This window comes from Natrix helvetica, assembly GCF_964273705.1.
Source record: "Natrix helvetica genome assembly, chromosome: Z".
Lineage (NCBI taxonomy): Eukaryota > Metazoa > Chordata > Lepidosauria > Squamata > Natricidae > Natrix > Natrix helvetica.
Genome location: NC_138554.1, coordinates 38,322,807 through 38,338,310, shown reverse-complemented (window position 1 = coordinate 38,338,310; position 15,504 = coordinate 38,322,807). Strand labels below are relative to the sequence as shown.

Below are 15,504 nucleotides of genomic sequence, written 5' to 3'. Positions count from 1 at the left end.
GCTGCATCAACAGAGGGATAGAATCAAGATCACGTGAAGTGTTAATACCACTTTATAATGCCTTGGTAAGGCCATACTTGGAATACTGCATTCAGTTTTGGTCACCACGATGTAGAAAAGATGTGGAGACTCTAGAAAGAGTGCAGAGAAGAGCAACAAAGATGATTAGGGGACTGGAGACTAAAACATATGAAGAACGGTTGCAGGAACTGGGTATGTCTAGTCTTATGAAAAGAAGGACTAGGAATGACATGACAGCAGTGTTCCAATATCTCAGGGGTTGCCACAAAGAAGAGGGAGTCAAACTATTTTCCAAGGCACCTGAGGGTAGAACAAGAAGCAATGGGTGGAAACTAATAAAGGAGAGAAGCAACTTAGAACTGAGGAGAAACTTCCTGACAGTTAGAACAATTAATCAGTGGAACAGCTTGTCTCCAGAAGTCTTTAAGAAGATGTGGGATAGCCACCTGTCTGAAATGGTATAGGGTTTCCTGCCTAGGCAGGGGGTTGGACTAGAAGATCTCCAAGGTCCCTTCCAACTCCGCTATTTGTATTGTATTGTATTGTATTGTATTGTAACACTTAAAAATCTAATACATAATGTTTGGGGAAAGCACAGGATTCTAGGTGTGGGTTTACCCCACACTCATGGAGAAATAATAATCAATTATCGTGGAACTGCTAAGGTAGCAGCTGGTAACTTAAAGAAGTTGGATATTTTTGAGTTTTATTGACACAGTCTTTCATTTATCAAAATGAATTTCTTTATTTAATTTTATCCCACCTTTATTACTTTATAAGTAACTCAATGCAGCAAACATGTTACTGCTTCCACCTCCTATTTTCCCTACTACTACTACAACAACAACCCTGTGAGGTGGGTTGGGCCAAGAGTGACTGACTCAGTCATCCAGCAGACTAGGCTTTCATGCCTAAGGTAGGACTAGAACTGAAAGTCTCCTGGTTTCTAGGCCAGCCCCTTCATCATTTCACCAAAGTGGCTCTCTTAAAAATGAATATTCAGTATGCAGAAAGAATTTTTGGCCTGGCCCATTTCTGTGCCCTGGAATATGAATAGGCTGCTAATTAGATCTTCTCTAATTAGCAGCCAATGCTAATTTCCAATTGCAAATGCAATTATGGGTTCTCAGACAAAAGGGAAAGAGAGTTTGTAGACTTTTGGAAATTCAGGTTTCAGTATTTCCTACCACTGGGCATCCTAACTAGGCATGAACGGAAATAGTCCAACAATATCTGAACAGCAACAGCTTTCTCACCTGCAAACTAGAGTTTTAGATGTCTTTGGCATCATTCTAGAATGTTTTCTTTTTATATTCATGATCTGGGACTAAAAAATAAAATATCTCGCTTCGTTTTCGCTGGCAGAGGCACCGTGGACTGGTCCTTCACTGTTTCCAGGGCAATTCCCTGGACCAGATCTAAGCACCCCACAGGCTGGATCCGGCCCACAGGCCTTGAGCATGACACCCTTGCATTAGAAGCTTTTTGTTTTTTCTTTGTTAAGAAAATATACCATCAGAGCTAGATATAATCAGAAAAGTGTTGGCCTGTGCAGAAGCTCACTCTTGAACTTAAAAATAAAGGGGAATCAGAATATTTTGAGGTATGGAATAGATTTTATGATTGGTTGATTAAGACAAGATGACAAGACTGGAACAAATGTATATATTGTGATTGAACAGAAGGACAGACAATGTATTAAGTAGATTAATTGTTAATGGTTGAAACTAGCTGTACATAATGTGAATGTATGATCACTCCGACTCCGTGGTATTGCATTGTTTTAAATGTAAAAACAATAAAAATATATATTTTTAAAAAAAGCTTTTTGTTGAGTTTCCCTGCTAGTTCTCAATATTTTTCTTTTGCTTTGAAGACCAAAATTCACAAATTAAAAGTATTACTACTATTTTGACCAATAATATCTTATGTATTTAAAACCGGGGCCCCTAACCCCTGGATAGCAGCCCCCTACCAGGCCGTGGCCTATTCAGAACCAGGCCTTGACTGGCACAAGCAGCGTGCCAGTGTGGACGGGCATGCAGCTCAATTTGCGCAAGTTGAGTTGTGTGCGCACATGCATGCTGGGGACCACTTATTTAAAACACAGAAGCATCATCATTTTGGAACTATGTACACTTTGGAAGATTCTATTCTAATTACCATAATTTGGCAAACTTCTAGATAAATATCCTAGCAGAAATCACTGTATCTACCACACAGCAACTTCTAAGATGGCAGAGAAAATACTATAAATTCAGTTCTTGTCCTGCTGCTAGCACATGATGGTGCTTTCTTGATTTGTTCTTTATAGGTCGATAAAGTAGCAAAGCTCTGGCTCCCGCAGTTATTATGAGTCACGAATTTAACGTCTGCTATTCAGATGAATTGCTGTATAAATTTGACTAAATAAATAAATAAACTTAATGTCTGGGTCATGCTCAGTGTCAAAACCAAGTGAACAGAATACACATACAGTTCTGTGTCTCCCAAATTAGTCATATTTGGTTTAGCATGATTGCCTGGTTCATCCCGAGTGCAAGGACAACAGCTGGATTCCAGCAACTACTGAACCACAAACAACCCAACCTAATATAAAGCCTACTCTATAAACCACATTGTGCAAAATTGCCCACTTGCATTTGACTTCTCCTGCCACCATCTTTACTCTGCTGAGTCTCCATAACATCCCCATCATGTTGCCTCAATCCATTAGCAAGGCAGTGTAGTCATCCTTAGCTACCTAATGTTAATCTCCTGTTTTTACTCTTATGCTGACAACAACCAATGGCAGTTCCTGTGCTCTTGGCATCCAGTGAAGTGGTCCAAAACATAGCTTATTCAAAATCACTAACCTCAATGGGCTTTCAGAATTAGCTGGACAGTGATACACTTATAGAAGGAACATGACAGTGTAACTTGAGCGAGCTATTAAAACATGCCATCTCTCCAAGCCATTTCTCCCACCCCCTCCCACCCCCCATACACACAGACATACAAATGTGAATCATGTCAGGATTGGTAGGTACTTCCCATCATCTAGCAATACCCAGAAAGAGAAAGGACAGAAAAGCCAGATGGTTAAATGAACTCTTTTGTATAATATGCCCTTCTCTGCAGTAAGAGTCCATTGGTTAGCAAACCAGAATAGAGGCAATAGGAACACGAGAGAGCAAAAATGAGGACAGCCAATATTATGCCAGTATTGATATTTTTGACAATGTAATAAGAAAAGATAGCAACCATACTTAAATTGGCAGAAAATGTGGCAGTGGGCAAAGGCCTTTATTCAATTTACAAATGGTTTTTTGACATTTTAGTGGAGTTGCAAATATTTTCATAAACAGTTTAGATGTGGGAATAGAAGGGAAACACATCAAATTTGCAGATAACACCAAGCTGACAGGAATAACCAACATCCCAGAAAATAGTCTCAAGATACAGAAGGATTTTGACAAATGTGAACACTGGGCCCTATCTAACAAAATGAAATTCAATGTAGAGAAAAGTAAAATTTTACATATAGGTAAGAAAAAACAAATGTAAAGGTACAGAATAGGTGAAACCTGGCTCAATAGCAGTAACTGTAACAGGAATCTTGGAGCCCTAGTGGACAGTCAATTACATGAGCCAGCAGTGTGCTGCAGTTGCCAAAAAAGCCAATGTAATCCTGTATTAATAGAGACAGAATCAAGATTACATAAAGTGTTAGTACCGCTTTATAATGTCTTGGCAAGACTACGCTTGAAATACTGCATCCAATATAAAAAAGATTTTGAGACTCTGGAAAGAGTGCAGAGAGGAGCAACAAAAAATTATTAAGGGACTGGAGCTAAAACATATGAAGAAAAGTTGCAGGAATTGGGTATGAGTAGTCTAGTGAAAAGTAGTGACATAATAACAGTGTTCCAATATTTAAGGGGCTGCCATAAAGAAGAGGGAGTCAACCTATTCTCCAAAGGATCAGAAGGCAAGGCAAGAAGCAATGGATGGAAACTAGTCAAGGAGAGTAGCAATGTAGAACTAGGGAGAAATTTTGTTAACAGTGAGAAAAATTAACCCATGGAACAGCTTGCCTTCAGAAGTTGGAGGTGCTTCATCACTGGAGGTTTTTAAGAAGAGATTGGACAGCCATTTGTCTGAATTAGTATAGGGCTGTGATGGCAAACCTATGGCATGTGTGCCACAGGTGGCACATGGAGCCATTTCTGAGGACACGCGAGATACTGCCCTGTCAGCTCCAGGGTGCATGGACGTTCTGTCCAGTTGATTTTCGGCCTTCATTTTCAGCTGTTTTTCGCCCTTTGGAGGCTTCCCTGAAGCCTCCAGAGGGTGAAAAACCACCTAACGCACAAACTGGAAGTCTGTTCCTGAACTTCCGGTTTGCATGTTGGGCGGTTTTTCGCCCCCCAGAGGCTTTCCTGAACTTCTAGTTTGTGTGTTGGGCCATTTTTCGCCCTCCCCAGGCTCCTAGAAGGCCTCTGGAGCTGGGGATGGTGAAACCTACCGGGTCCACCGGAAGTTGGGAAATCTGCTGTTTCAGGTCTCCGGAGGGCCTCCGGGGGGGGGAGAGGCCATTTTTGCCCTTCCCAGTCTCCAAGAAAGCCATGCGCGCATGCGCAGGGCAGCAGGGGGTAGTCACGCTTGCACGCGCAGGAGCCACAACGTGGGGGGGATTAAATTGTGGAGTGGGCATGCGAAAGAGCGCCATGCATGCTTTTGGCACCCGAGGCAAAAAAGGTTCACCATCATTGGTATAAGGTCTCCTCCTTGAACAGATACTAGAAGACCCCCAAGGTCGGTTCCAACTCTATTATTCTGTTCTGCCTCTGTTAGGCCAGCACTTTAGAAGTTGAAACTGCACGTCTCTAATAAGAGAGGCGCATAAGACTCTCCTTTTTTTTTTAGCAACTGAGGCACTGAGCATTGCTCTGGACTTTTGGATGGAGAAATGTCTACAATGAATGGAATAATTGTGCAAAATGTCTAATTAGAACTTCATGGGTTGTTGTGGGGGAAGCTCCATGGTGGGCAGATCAGTCACTCTCACTCTCATTTTAGAGCAATTAATTTTCTAGGTTACTCAAAAAGCTATACTTAAAGTAATATTCAAGAAAATGTTCACAACATTTAAATTGCTAAAATTATTTTGTGCGTAGGTGAGAAGACGACTATTTCCTGCTAGGATCCCCTCCCCCTTATTTTTCAGATTATTTTTCACATTAAAACCACATCCTATCCCATATCTTGATATAAATGGAAAACTGCATATTTTGAATGCATATTTAGATTCTAATATCAACAGGCAGAATTATTCTATGGTGATGGGACACAGAAGAGAAGATAAAAGTACCATCACCTAAAATCTGCTGAAATTACATTGGCCAAATGTTTCCCTCACTCTTTCCTCCCTCTCTTCCAGTTTCTATTTCCATGTTGCTTTTTCTTTCCTAGGAAAATATTTTTGGGGGATCTAGCCCATCTGGGCAGCAACCAAAATGTATTTCCCAGAATGTCTCTTTTTGTCCCCAGTATCAGGTAAGAATAAAACTCATTGTGGCAACTGAAAGGGAGAATGATTATGGTTGCCAGCATTCTTTTCCAAGAATCCTAGAACAGAACATTGTTTCTCAAACTTGGCAGTTTTAAGGTGTATGGACTTGCTGAGGAATTCTGGGAGTTGAAATTCATATATCTTCAAATTGCCAAAGTTGAAAAACACTAAAATAAAAATTTAGTTATACACCCATTCTTCAAGGACAGTTTCACATAAGCAGTTCATCTTTTTTATTATTTTTTAAAATATGTTTATTTTATCCCTGTGGTAAGTTTCCTTGCTTCATATAGGAAATATAATTAATATTTTGTTAAAAAGGAAATTGGTTTACTAACAGTATTATAAAATTACATAAATAATTGTTATAGTTTGATCACGATAGTGAAAATTATTAATATGCTAGAGTTTGCTGTTTGATTCCTCTGCAATGACATATTTAGCATGATGATATTAGTAGAGAAAACAACCCATTATAAACAAATTATCTTCTGGAAAGTTTTGTTTTTTAAAAAAGCAAGGAAAAAAAACATGCTGATCCATAGAATGAAGCTGCATTTTTCAGATATACCCCGATCTTCCACACAGAGATAAGTATGACATTTTGAAAATACTGTGTAATTACTAGATAACATTTCCTTCCCTTGCCCCCAGCAAACTGTTCTGTAGCTACACCTGAAATTTCTGTATATAATTGCCTTTTATGTCTTGAGAAATGTACTAATGTTTAGCATGGCAAACATTAAATGTAATTCAGAAGGCACATCAAACTTCTTGCTCTCCCAATCCCTTTCTCTGCAATCTAATGCTTTCAGAATCCTGCATTTTAGAACTCAAAATCACTGAAGATTGTATATCTAGATATGCAAAAACACAACTTTTTTCTTTAAAAAGCAGATTCTTCCTCTCCACTGTCTTAGGAACATTACATTAGAATTCTCACTCTCTGCTTTCGTTCGTTTCATTTTCCTTGCCTCTTGTTCTTCCCATCCACTTCCAACTCAGTCTTAGGATACAGCTTCAGCATTTAGCTAAATCACTCTTCTCTTTGTCAGGGAGTTTTGCAAGGGTTAACTTTTTTCCAGAATGCTCTGGAAGACCATGCTGCTGAGATGTAAACATGGAAATAATCCACGGATGCTGCTCCTGTCTGGAGAAAATTTACATTTAAAAATAAAGGGAATGAAGCAAGACAGAAAAAGGAGACTAGAAAAATATGGATAGAAATGCAAATAATATAACTTACTAAAGAATATCAAGCCTTCAGTCATTTGTTAAAAGCAAGCACCCCTTCCCCCTCAAATTCTTAAACCTCCAAATTCTGAAAGACATTGTCTAACCTTTGTTCCTTCTTTTGTTCTAAAACTAGCACAATTATAAACAAGCATCCTGAAAAAGGGTGATTTTTAGACCTTAATGTATGTATGTATGTATGTATGTATGTATGTATGTATGTATGTATGTATGTATGTATGTATGTATGTATATATATATATATATATATATATATATATATATATATATATATATATATATATATATATATATATACAAAATGAAGTATTATTTAAAAAAAAAACATTTTGCTCAGCATGCATGATCCATCTTGAAAAAGACATATTTTTCAAATCATATTGTTAACACTTCAGCTGCCATCCCACTCCCTATCACAAACATAAAAGAAAAATTCAATGTCGATTTTAAATCCCAGCTAAGTTATGAATCTGTGAGAATTCCCACCTGCAACATTGCTGAAACAACTGCATTAAATAGGGAGGGAGGGGGGGAAAAAACCTGCTTCCTGGCTTGGCTGTCCTTCAAAGGCTGTTGATGGCAGTAGGGTTGTGGCCGGACATGTTACAGCATGTAGATGATATATGATAAAACGACCAGCCCTATAATGGCAAAAAACATGAGAATGAATATGTCCAGCATGATGATGGGGAGAAGCAAGAACAGCAGTATCCGTGCTGGAATCGGAGGCTGGGATGGGCAGGCGCGAGTGATGTAGAGATGCTGCAGTAAGGAAGAAAAATGGGAAAGGGAGGGATTTGCAGGCTAAAGGAGCACACACAGAGCCACTCTTCAAGAGGGCAAAAAGCCGATTCCCGATGAAGCAGATCCAATTCTTCAGGAGGAAATGGGATGGAGGGAGAATTGTAACAGTGGCTTTTACACAGGGTGATGTAGGGAAAGTGCAGATGCATATTCAAGATTAGCTACAATCTAGATAAATTCTAGCATAGGGGAAGGTGGAAGAACTCAAGGACTATCTTGTGTGTCTTCTTCTGGTTTTTATTTGGTTTCTGCTGCACCAGGGACTGCCTGGCTAGATGTAGAGAATCAGATCATATTCAGCCTAAAACACCAGCAAAGATTCTGACAATGGAGGAATTTACCATGTTTAGCCTGTGGAAGAAACCCTGTAACATAAGAATATAACCTCAAGCTTCCAGGATTGGAATTTCTGGAAATTTCTTTGCTGCCGTCTAATGATCGTTTAGATATTTGCAACCCAGATCTGGTAACCCCATGTCAACATTATAATATATGTGAGAAATACAGCTGCATGGAGGACTGATGAAGTCTTTGGCTTTAATTCCATCATTACTAAAATTAAGGTTTCTCCATTTGCTTGTCTAGTCTTCCAAGTGCAGACTGACAGAAGGGATAGTATCAAGGCCGCATGACGTGTTATTACAGCTTTACACTGCTTTCATAAGACCCTGTTTGGAATACTGCATCCAGTTTTGATTACCACAATTTTAAAAAGTTGTTGAGTCTTTAGAAAGGGTGCACAGAAAAGCAACAAGGATGATTAAGGGATTGGAGACTAAAGTATATGATGAACTGTTGCAGAAAGTGTGCAGAAATTCTGAAAATTATTTGCTTTGTGAGGAAAGCCAGTTAAATCCAAGATTGCTGAAGATTTGTAGACACAGAACAGGACCAACTTCTATCATCTTGCTCTATGCTCTTGCTTTAAATGTAATATGGGCTGGAGTCCATCTATTCCCAGCGCAATTTTATTTCACCAGAAATTGTAGTGATTGCAGCTCATTGTAGCAAAATCTGATTATCATTCCTTGTTTTACTTGATGGAGAGGAATTTTGTTTATCACACATTTTGTTGCTTGGTCTTGGCTGACATAATATCTCACATTAACTAATGGATGAATTCAGATCCTTTTTAGTTATTCAGAATTGGCTAATTTAACTATGGCCCCACTATTGGTGATATTTACTCACTCAACAGACAGCTTACCAAGTATTCTCCAAAGCACCTGGAGGAGGAACAAGAAGCAATGATGGAAACTAACTACAGAGAAGCAACCTAGAAATAACGAGAAATTTTCTGACAGTTGCAATTATTAACCAATGGAATGGCTTCATTAGTTATGGGTGCTCCATAACTGGAGGGTTTTAATAAGAGATTGGGCAACATTTGCCTGAAATGGTCTCCTGCTTGAGCTGGGGGTTAGACTAGAAGACCTGTAAGGTCTCTTTCAATTCAGTTATTCTGTTAAAGTGGTTGCAAGATAATCCAAACCCCGCAAAAAGTATTCTGCTGGACCTGGAAGGTCATCTTAAGAGAGGGTCCATTTAGTGTCACATGTACAGTACATAGGCAGAAAGGCCCTCTGTAGAGTCTGTCATGTGGAACATGCTGGCATTGAAAGCACTTCTTTTCAGCATACATTTGATTGTGGGAGACCACAGAGGGGTATTTATTAAAGGATTGTAGTTTTTGTGGAATTCTATGATTTAATAATGTACCATATTTTTTGCACTATAAGACGCACCGGAGAATAAGACACACATTAGCTTTGGAAGAGGAAAACAAGGGAAAAAATCTGCCTCTGACTCCCAGCATCCATCTGGTATTCATCTGGCTAGCATCCTTGCAGCAAACAGTATGGTCAGCCTTAGCACGTTATTGCAGCCCCAGCACATGGCTTATCGGGGCTCCATTTTGTTGCGCTCACCACCAGTCAATGGAGCTGAGCTGTTGCCACCAGGGAATGCTGGAGCTTTCACTGCTGAGCAGCTGATTGGCAGTTGGATTAGCCTCCTGGAATACCACTGATCATCTGTTCTAGGCCACCACTGCCTCTCACTGCTGCTGCCGCTCACCACCACATAACAGTGGCAATCGGCGATTAGCGGCAGTGATCCCTGCCTACAGCAGCTGATTAGCGGTTTTGGTGTTCCGGGAGGCTGATCCAACTGCCAACAGTTGCTTAGCAGTGAATGCTGCAGCATTCCATACCGGCAGCAAACAGTGGCAAGTGGCGGTGCAATATTTGCTCTATAAGACACACAGATATTTCCACCCACTTTTGGGGGGGGGGGGCGGAAGTGCAATTTATAGTGCAAAAAATACAGTATGTTTGACACTGTAAATTGCTAGAATGCATGTGCATAGTATTTAATTTTTAATTAAATATTTATTTTATTTTTTAAGGACAAGGAAATGTGACTTTTGCATAACCTATATCTATATTGAATTACTGTATGGAGTACTAAGCTTTTATCAGGTACAAAAATGTTGATAGTAATGTAACACTCAAAATAATAGTAACCCCCCATTTTTAAACAAAAACATCCAATTATTTGAGGGGTTTTTTTTTGAAGCACAGTACACAGATCATTCTAGGTGAGGAATGGCAAACTAGGGTATCTCCAAATGAGTAGGGACAGTGACCATGGCTAAGATCAGAGGACTGTTCAGCAGACTTGATAAAGAGAGGACTGGAGGTTGCCCACTTGTGCTCTGAATAACTGCGCCTTGTGAGGAGACTGTAGAATAGTGTTTTCTTTTGTTTTGTTTTTCCTGCAGGTTTGAGTGCCAGAGGACAAATACAATCATGCTCTCAATCACAACAGAAGTTTTTTAAGAATACTGAACTTATTTATTCACTCACTTTCTAATCACATTCAACTACTTTTAAAGGTTTTGGAAAACTTAAAAGTTTGAAAACCCATCTGGTGAGTTTACTTTCATTCCTGAAAAAAAGAAAATTCATAAGCTTAAGAAATGTCAGGCCCAAGCCCAGACTATATTGTGAATGCCAATTGAGTCAAATCCTTTATTTGCTTACCCGTAAAGGACAGAATCTTGCCAAAATAAAGCTATAACCTTCTAACATGTTAAATTTATTATGGGAGATTCTAGTGTGTGGCTACCCTGAACTTCTTTCTTCCCTCCTTTCCTCCAGCTCAGGACTGTAGTCTCTTAATCTGGATCTCTCTGTGAAAGCTTTCCCCCTATAGCAGATGCACATTCCATCACAAGAACTGACACACCAGAAACTCATAATATGAAAAAGGGTTTTAAACAGTCCAGGGCTGGATTTGTGCACTACTTCTAAGCCGTATTTTAGCTACACTTTGTTAAAGCAGTGATTGCTTGATATGGCATGCTAATCCATAAATTATAGTTCACAAATTACAGTGGCTGAGTTCTCACATTGCATCAATTCAAATATGTATATCCAGAAAGGTATTTTTCCCATTAAAAACTACAATTTAACATTAAGATTAAACACCAAAATGCTGTATAGGAATCAAATCATTTTCTACTTGACTGCTCTTTAGTGTCTTCTTTACTGTAGAATTACCAAGCTCTTCATCACAGTGGGCACGAAGACTTTAGTTCAGAATTTGAAGTTTTTTAAATTTGAGCTAACAAGACTATGAGGGATTAACAATACATGTTTCCTAAATCAACCCAGAATATCAAAGAAGGCCCTTGAATTTGTCTAGTAAACTTTAGTTATTATTGTCCATGAGTGTGCATTAGCAAAACCAGTATGTCTTGAAATTTTTCTTCTAACATAAAGTTACTTTATAAAATCAGTGGCCTCCAAAATACTGAGCAAATATTGATTGTATTATTTTGACTTGTCAGTTAAATCCTATCCTGGATGTTGTGTTTGAAATAGTCTATTTATGGATTGTTGTATGCTGCTCAGAGTAGTCTTTGTGAGATAAGTAGTTACACAAATTTGATTAATAAATAAACATTAACAGCCAAACCATCAAACTCTTGTTCACATAACCATTTGTCAGTGTTACAAACGATACCAGAATGTAATCAAGTTTACTCGAAAACTGGCTTAGTAAGATCTATTGCTATAAAAATAACTTTTTTTCTTTTATTGATAGAGTTGAAGAGAGGGAGGGGAGGGGGAGAATGTAATTCCATAAAATGAAGAACAAAACAATCAGCAGGTACAAATTATATTTTTATTTTTAAATTGGCATAAACCAGAAGAGAACTGGCACTACATTTGATTCTATGGTCCCATTAAAAAAGGCCAAATGATTTTGAGAGGGTATGTAAGCCCACAGTGAAGAAATAGACAAAGAGAACAAATGAAAACCCCAAAATATAGTTCAAAACAAATAATTAAAGTCATTAATTTAGACATTGAAGTCTAGTTTGAAAATCTAAGATGTACAGAAGACATGATGTGAATAACAATGGCTACAGAGATGCATTTTAGCTGTTCTTTCTCTTTTTTTCATTTATTTATTTAAATACAGGTTTAGGTGCTTTTCAGATATTGGAAAAAATCAAAGTGCATAATTCAAAGAAGGTGGGGGGAAATAAATCAAGCAATGATAAACTGTTTATTTCAAGGAAGGGGTAAAAAAGCTAAATACATTTTTTTTAAAGATGAGCTATTTTATTGTAATTTTATTTGGTCCTCTAAAATATTTATTCACATTATGTCACTTTGTATCTTCATCATGAAAAGATAGCCTCTGCAGGATTGTCCACACGATTTTGCCTAATTCTCATCGGTCAGAAAAACAGCTGCTTTTTTTAGCTTGTGCTTACATCTTAGCACCAAGGATGTGATGATCTTACCCCATCAATCATTCCTCTGGACACCCTTTAAAAACTCACCCCAAGAGTAAGTGGCCCCTGGACACCTATAGTCCTCTACAAATTGCCTCTGACAGGAAAGCCTGCTACCATTCTCACTGGCCTTTCTAGTGGCTCCAACAGAGTTCATGGAATTATACTATGGTATGAGGAAACAGACACTCCTTCCTTGAACACCTTTTTCACTAGTGCAAGCATTTAAGGAAAAAACAGACTAGGATTTTTAAGAAATAAGACTCTAAAATGTTTGTGCTTCTACAACACGAAAAGGATGACTTGATAATTTGATAAACATTTCTATATTGATTGGAATAATGTATAAGAGACTCTTAATGTTATGAGGCAACGAGCTCAAATCAAACCAGCAAACATATGTTAACTATGAAAGATACAAGACCAGAGTAAAATACTAGAACATCCCTTTACTTAAATTTGGAGGAACTATACACTGAGGTAAAAGGTTCTCCTTAATTCTTGCTTAATGAATACCCTTGGCTTGAACCCCTTGTAAGAGATGGTTACTTTTTATTCTTAACTGTATATGCTTTGTAGAGCAAAGAAAGTTAAGGAAAAAAGTCCCAGAAACAATATAAGTGGAAATAATACAGAGATAATGCCAGCCCTTTACATGCTTCCTCTATGCAAGGGGGGAAAAGCAGTGATCAAAAAACAATATCAAACAGCTCTGGAATGACAAAAAAATTCAAAGTAGTAAGAATTTATCATATTGATCTTTACAGTGGAGGTAACAAGAACAAAGCCAGAAAGAATGTGCCTTTGATAACTGTAGCATATTTAAATGTTACAAATATCAGCTTTCAGAATACTTTCTGCTATGTGACAGAGAGCAGGTTGTACTTTTGCTGAGCAGGGGGTGAGTCTTGGGAAAGTTTTAAAAATAAGAGAAAGCAATTTCTACTCAATGAATGATCTAAGAATTTCACACTTTCAGTAATCCTCTTGCCCTTGTGATTCAATCTTATTATCAAAGCAACATAAATTTCCAGTTTTGTAGCAGTTCCCTGATATTTTTTAATAGCAAACTTCTATAAGAAATTTGATTTTGGTCCATGATTTATCCCACGCAGCAAAGAAACTGTCAACCTGACAGCAAAGGAGGAGAAAGTGGAATATTTATAGTGAAAGGACTTTGTTCCCCTGATGACTTCGGCGAAGGATCAGGTCTACCAGGGAGAAACAGTGGAAAAGCAGATAGACTGTAAACATTGCTTGGCTCAAATGGCACACAAAGGAAAAGGGGAGATGTTTCTTAATCTGCCTACTAGCTGGCAAGATTTTGAGTCCTAGTTAAAAAAAAATCCCTCATACAAGAATTTACTTTCAACAGAAACTTATGAAAAACAAAAATGTGGTCCCAAAGATAGCACCTCTGTAGAAAGTGTGACTCTGATACAGGGAAATTTGGGGAATTTGCCTATTTCCACACATTAAATACCAACAAGAGTTAGAAGTCTGGAAAAAGGAGCCTCTATGGAGGTTCTTAGTCATCCTGATCATAGTTGTCCCAAAAGTGCTTTAAAAAAGGCAACTGAACTTTCTTGACGTCTTCGAGCTATGCAGGTTAAATGTTCTAGTGGCAACTCTTCATGAGAATTCTTCTGACTACTGTCCAATCAAGCCACGTATCGGAACAAACTAGAAATCCACTGGAAGCATGCCTGTGTCACCGGTCATGGCATCTAAGAGGCAATGCTAACATTATAATCAAGCCTGCTAAACCAGGGGTCCCAATCCCTGTCCCACTACCGGGCCTTAACTCGTTCGGAACCGTGCCATGGAAGTGGTGGGCAAATGCGCATGCAGTGTTATATTTGCATGAGTAGCGAGTGAATGGCGGAGCTCCATTTGAGCAGCAGGCACATGTGCCTGCCACTCGTACAAATGGGGCTGCGCACACATGCTAACCAACCACTTGCACGTAATGATTTCCTCTCCCTTGCCCATCCCCACTGGTCTGCAAAGGTTGAGGATTGTTGTGCTAAACTATTCCATCTGTATAGAGTACCTTTATGTTAGAAACTGCTGCAGCTTCCATACCTTCCATATAGACTATACATATGCTCACTGCTTTGAGTCCACAAAAACCTCTCCTGCTTTTGACAAATATTTTCATTTCTTTCAAATGGATATTTTAAAATTCACAGAAAGGAAAGTTAGATAGAATAAATGAGCAAGAGTCAAAATTGCAGAGATCCTGATAATTTTTTTCAGTAAAATGCTCAGATTTTCCCCAAGTTACTGAAAGTGTGACATTCCCCTCCTTCCCCACCAGCCAAAATTGAATAGGATTTATTTAATTAAGTATCAATTCCAAAAAATACAGCTCCAGGGAAGGGAGAAGGGCACAGTGCTATATTCCATGAAGGCCGAAGAAAAGGATGGAAGGGCAATTACATGATACCCTCCACAAGTTCGTATGCCTCCAAATCAAGGCTAAGTTGGTAGAGAAAAAGATGACCATGTCAAAGATTCATAACATAATAAATGATGGGTAACAAAAGAGAGCAAAGAAATAATAAGGGAACAAAAACCCCAAAGAGCCCTTGCCCTGCTGGCTTTCAGGGTAGCACTACAACAGAGCTCATATAGCCTCCACATAGTTAGCTGGAAGCATGCCTGTGTCACCGGTCCGTTCAACGGTGCCATACATCCAGCCATCGTCAATTTGCTGCACATTGATTATGGTATCACCATCCTGGAAGGAGACCTCATCTTCATCGGCTGCATTGTAATCATAGACTGCACGGAACCGTTTCTGGGAGAAGGGGAAGAGAAGTAAGTAAAGTATAAATCAATGCTCAGAAATGGATATTTCCAAAACTGTGGTGTGTGTGTGTGCATGTGTGTACATACACATACATATATATACATACGCGCACACGCACACACACACGCACACACACACACACACTTCAAGCGATTTAGTTCTCATCAGCTAGCCATACCCTTACTGGGAATTGAACCTGGGCTGTATTACATATTAGGTTGTTGTATTAGCCACTAAGCCACAGGC

General features: G+C 38.8%; 1 protein-coding gene across 3 annotated transcripts in view; it reads right to left on the bottom strand.

Annotated features, from left to right (window-relative positions):
• Positions 1 to 11,805: 11,805 nt before the first annotated feature.
• Positions 11,806 to 15,504, bottom strand: part of LASP1 (LIM and SH3 protein 1) — a 43,335-nt gene continuing 39,636 nt past the window's right edge. For all 3 annotated transcript variants that reach the window (XM_081932865.1, XM_081932866.1, XM_081932867.1), the window contains exon 7: positions 11,806 to 15,246. In XM_081932865.1, the coding sequence (XP_081788991.1) occupies positions 15,073 to 15,246 (174 nt within the window). In that variant the 3' untranslated portion in view covers positions 11,806 to 15,072. The remainder of the gene's footprint in view (positions 15,247 to 15,504) is intronic.